This window comes from Podarcis pityusensis (genome assembly GCF_964106645.2).
Source record: "Podarcis pityusensis genome assembly, chromosome: 2".
Lineage (NCBI taxonomy): Eukaryota > Metazoa > Chordata > Lepidosauria > Squamata > Lacertidae > Podarcis > Podarcis pityusensis.
The window spans coordinates 31,207,252-31,217,789 of NC_138029.1; the positions used below are offsets into that span (position 1 = coordinate 31,207,252).

Genomic DNA, 10,538 nt, shown 5'->3' on the forward strand with positions numbered 1-10,538 from the left:
TATTTATCTACTTGCACTTTGACGTGCTTTCAAACTGCTAGGTTGGCAGGAACAGGGGCTGAGCAACGGGAGCTCACCCTGTCACGGGGATTCAAACCACCGACCTTCTGATCGGCAAGTCCTAGGCTCTGTGGTTTAACCCACAGCGCCACCCGCGTCCCACACATTCCCTATATTGGTATACAAAAAGATGTAAGCCCAGAGCACACTGTCGTACATAAAACCTGCACGGAGATCTGTTTTATGCCGTGTAGACGTGCCTAGAAGCTATGATTTGCAGTAAGTTCTCAACATGTACTCAACGTGATGGACATCATCATGCTTTCCCCTCTCCCCTATACCTGCGTGCACCTGGGTAGGCAAAGCACCTTGTGGAAGCAGATAACTACTTTCATGTAACTTGCACGTTTTCTGAAGCCACCATCTGCTAGCAGGCAAAACATGAAACAAGACATGGCGTCTTCTGGGGACAATGGAACTTGTGCTCATTTGTAGATCTGAGAGGACTCTCACACCATGCAGAACTCTCACACCATAGCAGAGCAGTATTTAAAAAATAGCAGCAAGGGCAGCAGGTCATTGAAATGCTCCAAGTAGCCTTGAAATGCAGCCTCTACATATGTGCTATAAAACTGCTCTTTCCTCCACCCGGAGCTGGATGTAAGACAGATAGACAGTCAGATAGATATGTTTATTGTTCAACCATTTATCACAATAGAGGAAGAAAAGGGCAAAATATATACAGCTTCTACTTGTTTGCTTGTTCCTTTTTTATTTTGGATCCATGGCTTCTCTGGGAGGCATGTATACATATTGTTACCCATTGGTCTTTGATTAAATTGATGGCTACCAATGGGATCATTAACATTTAGGTCTTAGGTGGGAGCTATTTTGAAGGCAGGCAGAACAAGATTACAAAGGCATTCCTAGCTGAGGATGCAGCACAAACAGCTGGGAAGTCAAAGCAGTGCTTATCCCTGCCATAATGCTATTGAAGTTGTCTGTATGGTGTCCAGGGTGCAGTCTGGTAGCAGAGTTAGGGGATAGCATGAAAAACATAAAGCCACAGCCTAAGCTGACACAACATACAAGCAACTGGCTGTCAGAGGAGAAGGCGGAAGGGGGGGGGGGAAGGCTACCACGCTTAATTTGCGGAAAGTGGCACTCTGGGACATAGCTCTGATTGACAAAGTCTAAGCACTTCACAGGTTTCCAAAATTATGGAGGCTGGCTGTGGTGACTTAAGAGGAGCATGCACTCTGAGCCTGCTCAGAGTTATTCCCTTCAGGTTATCTACGGTTGCAGAGAAAAATGAATCCCAACTAATGAGAGATATGAAAATATCCTGTTCCTAGGTGAGTTCCGGCTCAAAATAAGCATTCTCTAAGCCTGTTTTGTTCAGCAGAGAAGCTATTGAGAAAAGGCACGCTGTGCGTGAAATAACTGTGTGTTATAGTGTCACTAGACTCGTCAGCAAAGCTGTCTGCCCATGATGGCAAAGCCAGGCTGTCCCTCAGAAATAGCATGGTATTCTGGGTGAGCTCTGTACTTTGTTAACAGGTGTCACTCTGGGCGTGGGACTCAGAAGCTGACCATGAAGGCCTGTCCCTCAGAATGTTTCCCTTGGCCGCCAAGCAAGTGACTTCATCCTTTCCTGGTTCCACAGCACTTCTGCCAATAATAGTATTAGCACATCCGCTTGGTGGCCAGTTCCTTCTCCACCTCTCCCCCATCTTTCTCTCCTCGCCTCCCCACTCCCATTCCCTAAGAATGTGACCTCACCACACACATGTTCAGCAGGGGTGTTCTGGACTGTGTGTTTGGTTTGAACAAGGGCTAGGCCGAGGCATGGAGGAGACAGGGGTGAGTTGGGAGGTCCAACTTGTGCCAGAGAAATACTAAAGTTAACGCTACCAAATTACAAAGATAAGCATTCAATGTTGACAAGGTTCTGAGGACACCTTCCTTGCACATGTTTTAAGAGCACCAAAAGGAAAAAGACATTAGTGTGAGAATTTCACAACAGAAACCTTGCGATTTTTATTCATTTGGAACTGTGGTTCTCAGCAGGCCTGTGTACACACCATACATTTAAAGCACATTTCCTCAACGAAAGAATTCTGGGAATTGTAGTTTGGTGCTGGGAATTATAGCACTGAGGGGAAAACTAAGTTCCCATGATTGCTTGAGGGGGGTATGTGCATTAAATTTATGAGTCACAGGCTCACTAGGGAAACAGTCTAAAACCCTTGGGGTCTCTTTCCTCATATGCAAAACCATACCCTTGTGGTACAAGGTACCAGCCCTTCCAGGAGTTGTGGAGTGCTTGTGTAAAAATGGAAGCTTAATTCCTGTGCATGAGAAAGAGCAGAGTTGAAAGGGAAGGTTTGCCAGGGTATTGCTTAGTTGTTCTAATTGCTTCTGTAGGTTTAATGCAAAAGCAGTATTAGTGAATTCCACGGCGCAAAAATGTAAAACATGGCGTAAAACACACCCCCCCCAAGTCGAAGGCCTAATCAGCAGAGCTAGCCAAGAGACTCTGGGTCTGGATGCCTGCAGGGTATAGCAGCTTCCTGTCAGGCCCAGCAAAAATGATGGGGGCTGCCAGAAATGGAAACTGCAATTGTTTTCACCATTTTGAATCCATAGAAGTTTCCCTTCCAATGCAAATAGAAACAGGGACCCTGATCTGGATTGGGTTTGCTGCAGTGGGTAAAGGGGTAAAGCCCTCTAATGCCCTCTCCAGGTCCTGATGTGGACAGGTGTGTGAACATATATAGAGAATTGGTCGGAAACCTGTTTGCTGTTGCAGTTTTCCATCCCCCCCCCCCCGGACCTTCACATCTCTATGAAAGATGTGCTCAGGCCCAACTGCTCACAGGAGCATTTGGTGCCAGTACAATGCAGCAGGAACAGGAGGATTTGTTCAGCTTGGAAAGACTCCTCAAAACTAAAGGCATGGCTAACAGGACCCCATGGTGCTCAATGCTAAATAATTGTATAGCTTTCTCCCTGTTTTGTGCTACGGGGACAGGTTTCTTATTTTACTGTGCCTGCCTGGAACAAGGATGCTGGCAGTAGAGGCAGGCCGGACATTGCAGGCCTTGCCTGTCCAGCAAGGAGGCTTGGATACCAACAGAGACTTGTTCAGCAAACCATTGAACTCTGCTCACTTCACTCATGGTGTATGGCTAACCTCATGCCAAGGAACTGGGACGGCAGCTTGGGGTATGGAAGATAGAACTTGGTGAAATACTGCTGCCTTGGTGCTAAGCTATTTGCAGAATGCAGTCCAGAAATGGGCAAATGTATAGACAGGAAGCATCTGAATGGATTGGCACCTCCTGCTACCATATTTCCAGGAAGAAAAGGGCGAGTGCCCTTTGCAGAAAACCACACCATGTATTCCAAACTGGCTCAGTGAATAGGGCTGGGCATTCAGGCACTAATGTGTGTCACACTGAGTAATGAGAAGAATATTTGCCAATGTTAGAAAAGGAGTTATTTACAGATAACAAGAGAGGAGGTGGAAGGAGAGAGCAGATTAAGGATATTGATAAGGTCCAGGAAGAAGAAGCATGGAAGGAGGCACAGTTGCACTGCTGAAAACTCTTGAGACTTAAAATCTGAAATGAAACTGACAGCCTAAAAGTCAGAGGTCAACAGCAAATAAAAGGGGCCTGATTAACAGGTGACATCAAAAATAATTTTTAAAAATTGTTTGTCAATAAACAGCCTTGTGGGCCATTAGGAGCAACTCATTGGGGATAGCTCAGTTGGCAGAGCTTGAGACACTTAATCTCAGGGCCATGGGTTTGAGAAGATTCCTGCATTGCGTGGGGTTGGACTAGATGTTCCTCATGGTCCCAACTCTACAGTTCTGAAATTCTGGGCCCACAGACCAGAGGTTTCCCAACAACGGGCATAAACAATGGACAATGGATAAGGTCCTTGCCCAGCTGGGATCTAGTAGTGAGATCCAGTGGTGGTGGAGCAGCTGCTTTGGTTGCACTTCCCAGGTTCAGTCTCAAGCATCTCTGGGAAGGTCGTGGAGAGACATCTTCCTGAAACCCTGGAGAGCTGCTTCCAGTCAGTGTAGGTAGCAATGAACTAGACGGACCAGTTGTCTGACTTCATAGAATCATAGAATCATAGAGTTGGAAGAGACTACAAGGGCCATTGAGTCCAACCCCCTGCCAAGCAGGAAACACCATCAGAGCACTCCTGACATATGGTTGTCAAACCTCTGCTTAAAGACCTCCAAAGAAGGAGACTCCACCACACTCCTTGGCAGCAAATTCCACTGTCGAACAGCTCTTACTGTCAGGAAGTTCTTCCTAATGTTTAGGTGGAATCTTCTTTCTTGTAGTTTGGATCCATTGCTCCGTGTCCACTTCTTCACATAAGAGAGATTCCTATCTTCCTAAGAATGACTGAACCAGACAACAAAAGTGGGTTTCGTTTCAAGTCCGGAAGGATAAATACATGCTGTCTATTGCACAGTGGTCTGAGGTCTTCACTGCTCTGGTTATTTCATATAAGCACCAATTCAATGTGGATACCTCCTTGGGCATCTGGAAGGCTTCTGTCATCTTATATGTTTAACATTCCTCTTCTGATAGTCACTGTATCTACAAATGGGAACTGTGTTCTACTGGTATTATTCGTATTATCTGCATATTACTGCTGTTTGTTTCCCCTTCTTTCTTTTTAAAATTTTAATTCCTCTTGATAATGAACACAGTACAGAAAGGACCAAGCCTTGAGGTCAGCGTGAACAGAAATTGTGCAATCATGATTTAAATATTTCGTGGAGGGGCAAGGGAGGATTCTAGCAGGACATGTGAATTCTGAGAATGGCAAAGCAAGAATAAAATAAGAAAATCAGTCTAAGGACACTTGTATAGAAGAAGTGTCATTGTTATTTAGGAGGGTGTGAGTCCCAGTCTTAGAGCAGAGGGAATGATTGTACATGGGTAGTCAGTCCCATAAGAGCAGAAGTTAGATTAGTGTAACGATCTGACTGGGAATATTGATGCCAACTTAAGGCTTAAGACTTGGGGGCAGAGGGAAGAGAGAAGGACCAGAGGTTTGAAGCAGGGGAAAAACCTTGTCCAAGGAAAGTGGGGTGATTGTTTGATGAGGATAAAGGTCATATCAGAGGTCAAGGCTGGGTTATGGCAGATAAGTAGGGTTAGAAATCAGCAAGTAGGGAAACACTACAAGGTTAGAGCCAGGTGACGTTATTGGCTGTATTTTGTCCATCTGTCAGCAGATTCAAGGATCAGAGTTGGGTTTGATTAAGTACCCGCTGAAAATAACGTATGTATCGTATTCATCGCTGAAGACGGCATTGTCGCGCTCACCCTTGAAGAGCCTCACCCAGATTTCATCCTGGTCCTGCAGCTCCAGCATGAGGCTCTGGCTCTGCATGATGCTTCGATCGCTGGCCTGGGCGTACAAGATGGCCGCCTCAGCCCCATTGTGCATTATGTGCAGGTAGGTTTCCTTCTGGTTCCAGGTGTGCACATTGAGACTGAAGAAGTAGATGCCGGGCACATAGCAGTAGAACTTGCCCATGAACATGTTGAAGTGTCCATAGAGGTTCACGTACTCGGTGTCAAAGACAAGAGTCTGGTAGTAGTCGTTGCTGTGCAAGGGTTTTCTTCGGCCCACTGAAAAGGCAGCATAGTTGGTCTTGGCCCGCTCCCCTGGGGCCCCTATGTTCCCCTTCTGCCCCTTGAGGCCTGCCTGGCCCCTGCTTCCCGTAGAACCAGCCTTGCCCAGCTTCCCTTGGGGGCCACGTTCACCACGGTCCCCTTTCTCACCTGAGTAGTGAAGAGATCATAGATGAGCATCATTTCAACTTAGGCAACCTTAGCCTCCACATTCAATCCAATGGGCAGGCCAGGGAGCAACTTATGCATTTTTATATAATGTACAAATACGGTAAATGGAATGATCATTCCACCCATGCTTGGGAGAGAAATACAGAAGGGGAATGGTCCAGTCAAAACAGATCACTTGTTGGCTGCGTACACATCATCGTCGCACATTTAAAGCCCATTACACTCTCTCCACCCAAGAAGCCAGGGAACTGTAGTTCTCCTCAAAGAGCTACAATTCCCAACACCCGTAACAAACTATGGTTTCCATGATTCTTTGAGGGGGGGGAGCATAGAATCATAGAAATGTAAAGTTGGAAAGGACCCAAGGGTCATCTAGTCTAAATGCTCTAAATGCATTGTGTTTATGCAGTAGTATATCATGTCCACCCTTGTGGTAAGAATATTACCACAAATGATGCCCTCAGTTCCCCAGTTTTCAGAGTGGGTCCAAATGTGTGGTAAAATTCTCCTTGCTGCCAGGGTAGGCACTAGATTGGTGTCTGCCCATCTCGAAAACTTATCGCTTGGCAAATGTTCTTCTGTATTAAATGGATTTTAATTTTACCAGAAGCATATCTGCAGGCAAAATCGGAGGTTTCTCCTTTGCAAAAAGTATGAGACAAGAATGTAATTGGAGTGAAATGAAATATTGAAATGTCTTAATTAATTCTATTGATTTAATTATGAATCAATAAAATTATTTTTTTTTAATTAAGTTAATTAAGGAATCGGAACCTTAGCTGTGGGTAAGAACATAAATCTACCTCCTCTGGGTCTTAAATATTGTCAAATATGCATGTTACATACACACGCACTCGGCTACAGCCATGTCTAAAATGTATTGGGAGGGTAGAGGTTCAGCAACAGAGAGGCCGCCTCTGATGACACAATTTCTCCATCTTTCACATTCTTCCCGGGAAATCAGGCCATGTCCTAACGCAACCTCTGGAGTCCTGGGCTTGACTCAAGACTAATTTGGTGGTGTCACTTGGCCTCTGTAAGAAAAGAGCTTGGATAAAATTATGATAACAGCTCCTCCAGACCAGGAAATTTATTTAGCTTATAGAGTTTCTTCCCAACCAGGCCCTCTGGAATCTGAAGAACCCAGCATTTCATCCAAAGGCAACTGCCCCACCCCTTATATCCAGAGTCTGAGGACACTGAAAAATCAAACTCGCTGCAGCTTTTGGAACTCCACTCCACGGCAGCTCTAAACTGCCTGCTCCATGCATACAGTTTTGCTTAGGCCAGAGGGCATTTCTGAGAACAGGCCAGATAAGAGGCCAATGGAGAATGCTGTGATCCTGCCCCTACGTGGAACAGATGGTTGCCAGGGCACAGGCTGTAGATCCACCATGTGCCTTGAAGTTCTGTGTTGCATCAGGCAACATGGCAGCTGCAGCTTCCTCTGCCTGTTCCTCTCCCGGCTGTCTCCCGCATCTGCAGTAATAGGAATGGGACCCAGGAAGGAACTGGCAGGAGACACTATGGCTATGTTCGGACACACCAAGACCCAAACTGAGGAAGAGGATGGGAACATCTGTCCTTGGGCTTATGGGGTGTGCCCATTCCTACCCTGAGCTGGAAGGTCTGGAGGAAACATCTAAGTGCATTTGGCCAGATGCGCTTAGAAAGCTCCCCTTGATTGGAAGCTCTGGGGCTTCAAAGCACATTCAGCCAAGTTTACTTAGAAGCCTCTTCAGACCTTCCTGTCAGATGTAGAGTGGGCATGCCTGACACTCAGGATCCCCAGTTTGTGCCTTGTGATTTCTGAACGCCCGAAGAGGACCATTGACTGTCTCCTAATGCGTGGGATGCTACCGAGCAAAGGCTTGGCATCTGAATACAGCGTCCTGGGGTAGAGTTGGTGTCCCTTACCTTTCAGGATGGTAACGTTGATCTGAGGCATGGGCTGGTACATGGGGTATGCTGAAATGCGCTCTGGAGGATCGCAGCATCGCACGCACTCTGCCCCTCTGGGCCGCTTGCTGTATTTCTCATGGTGATTCTCGGGCCTGGGAGGCAGAAACAGCACAGGCAAGCTAAGTCACAAGGCCAGGGAAAAGGGGGAAAGGGAACATGGTAATTCCCTTGGGAGAGATCTCAGGAAAAGGCCCTTGTTTTGTGACCGCAGTACTATCTTTTCCCTTAATGTCATAGCATCACTAAAAATACATGGAAGAAAGAGTAAATGTTGCTGATGTGAATTACTGAGAGCCGGGTCACTGAGATGGGACATGTTTATTGCAGCCCCTAAATAAACTAGTTTCTCCTCAGTTGCTCCACTCTCCCAGGCTCCTTGTTCAGGACTAGGTTTTTCACTCGGGTTGACGGGGACATATGTCCCAAATTTGCAATAGGAGCTGAAAGCCACCATGCTTTCCTTTTCCCACTGTCTGCCACTACCTCAATCTCAATTCCAGCTCTACCCTGGGTGGCCTCTCCTTTTGCCCCAGGAAGGAATTGGCTTGTAGTGCTGACACACTCTTCCAACGCTAACCGTTTCCAGGATAATCTGGGCAAGGATGCCATATGGTTGCCTAACAACAATGGCCAACTAGGCTGGGTTTGCCCCTGTAACGGAGCTGGCAATGGTGCCTGATTGAGGAGTCCAGATCTGGGAACACAGAAAGGGAAAGAAGCAACAGCATACGCTCAAAACATTTCATAGGAGAAAACTGGGGTGCTTGAAACACGCTTCTTCTCATGCCACGTTGTATCCGGCACTGACTTCAGAAGCAGGGTGTGTATTGTAAATTGACCATAAGCTTCCTTCCATTGGGACGCGGATGGAGCTGTGGGTTAAACCACAGAGCCTAGGACTTGCCAATCAGAACGTCAGCGGTTCGAATCCCCTCGACGGGGTGAGCTCCCGTTGCTCGGTCCCCTGCTTCTGCCAACCTAGCAGTTCGAAAGTACGTCAAAGTGCAAGTAGATAAATAGGTACTGCTCCGGCGGGAAGGTAAACGGCGTTTCTGTGCGCTGCTCTGGTTCACCAGAAGCGGCTTAGTCATGCTGGCCACATGACCCGGAAGCTGTACGCCGACTCCCTCAGCCAATAAAGCGAGATGAGTGCCACAACCCCAGAGTCGGTCACGACTGGACCTAATGGTCAGGGGTCCCTTTACCTTTACCTTTACCTTTCCTTGCATTAAAAAACAAAAACAAAAAACCACTGTGTGAAAGTAGTTGCAACCCAAATATATTCAGCAAATGTTGGCTATCTGGATAGGCAGTTATATGGAGATGGAAGGGGTGGTCTACGTTCATATGCAGTAGGTTTAGCCAAACACACACACATCCACTCAGCTCCTTTAGAGATCAAGAGTCTCTGAAGGCATGGGAAGGAAACCTGAATAAATTTACTCCACACATGTCCAGAGTGACACGTTTTTTAAAAGCATTACCCAGATCTCCTCAAAAGGCAAATACAGGCCTTAAAGCTGGGTCATTCCACCACCACCCTCTTTCAGAACAGAATCCACCATCTTGCGGATGAGTGTCTCCCAGTTCACACCCCAGCTGCGTCAAATGTGGATGAGCAGGAGCCTGCAGTAGAGGTGCGGTGGAAACTTGGAAACAGAATAGGCTGGCCAGACTGAGGAAAGAGAGCTCAAGAACAGCTTAACCCTTTAAGATAAAGTGGTTAAGAAATCATGGGAAATTTGTGGCAGGTGCTCTGTCACTTGAACTCAGCCTGCACACATCAGCAGTGGGGTGATGCCAGTCAATTCAGTTATGCATGTGCCAAACATGCCGTCCAACTGCACACATTAAATCAGTACGGTACCTTACTTTCTCACGATGTGCGGCATAGTTCCTGGCTTGTGCCAAATTTTTATCATTACGGGAATTTTGCTTCTTTCAGGAACAGCATCTAGATCTAGCCAAGAGACTGGACAAAACCCCCGCTTTTGCTGCAGGGAACTAGCTGCTGCTGACACAGTTTTCTAGCCTCAGTGACTACACTGCACCAGTGAGGGAAGAGGGGTTTAGGTTGGGAGAGCTCTTTCACGGTGGTGCTTTCCCCCTTGTCTTCTAAAAAGGGGCCCCATAATTCCTAAGGAGGCTTCTGTCTGAAATCCTAAACGGAGAGAGATGATTTGCAGTCTCAGCAGGGGAGTGGGAGGGAGGGAAACAGGGTGTGAGTATGCAAACATTGCTCACAGGCTTTTAAGCCAGGATTTATTTTATTTATTTATTTATTTTAAACCATGTATTTAACAAACAAATGGGGGGGGAGGGGGACCACAAATTTAAAAACAACAGTACATTATACTTTCAGAATAAAGCCAGTGTTTCAGAGCTGGTGAGGTTCGTAGACTTGTCAAATTGTGGCGTTGGAAGGCACCTCAAGGGTCATCTAGTCCAACCCCCTGCAACAGAGGAATCTCAACACGCGCTCTCCCACCCAGTTTGGAACCATGGACCACTGGCTCACCCAGCCTCTATGCATCTTCAACTGTCTATCCAGTGGCAGGGCAGGTAAGAATGCATATTACTGTTCACAGGAGACCTGAGAAGGATGGATGGGATTTCCACTCACTGGAAGAGGGAGCAAAAACTCACTGTGTGGAGCGCTCCCCATCCCTATAAAAAAAGAAAAATAGGGATGCTCACAACACTTCTATACTTTCCAGCCATGACTAA

General features: G+C 46.7%; 2 protein-coding genes across 4 annotated transcripts in view; one reads left to right on the forward strand and one right to left on the reverse strand.

Moving 5' to 3' along the window:
• The window catches only part of LOC308470660 (uncharacterized protein), a 27,796-nt gene extending 17,280 nt beyond the window's left edge, over window positions 1–10,516 (forward strand). For 2 of the 3 annotated variants that reach the window (XR_013982513.1, XR_013982515.1), the window contains exons 3-4: window positions 5,273–5,499; window positions 10,174–10,516. The gene's annotated coding sequence lies outside the window, so the exon portion shown is untranslated. Of the gene's footprint in view, window positions 1–5,272; window positions 5,500–10,173 lie in introns of those variants that run through there. The other variant, XR_013982514.1, reaches the window with a different exon arrangement.
• Window positions 673–9,789, reverse strand: C1QTNF1 (C1q and TNF related 1). The gene is made up of 3 exons (XM_080994054.1): window positions 9,684–9,789; window positions 7,767–7,903; window positions 673–5,828 (listed from the first exon to the last, which is right to left on the reverse strand). Exons 1-3 carry the CDS (start codon window positions 9,731–9,733, stop codon window positions 5,278–5,280), a joined length of 738 nt encoding a protein of 245 aa, XP_080850180.1. The 5' UTR covers window positions 9,734–9,789; the 3' UTR covers window positions 673–5,277.
• Window positions 10,517–10,538: the final 22 nt, after the last annotated feature.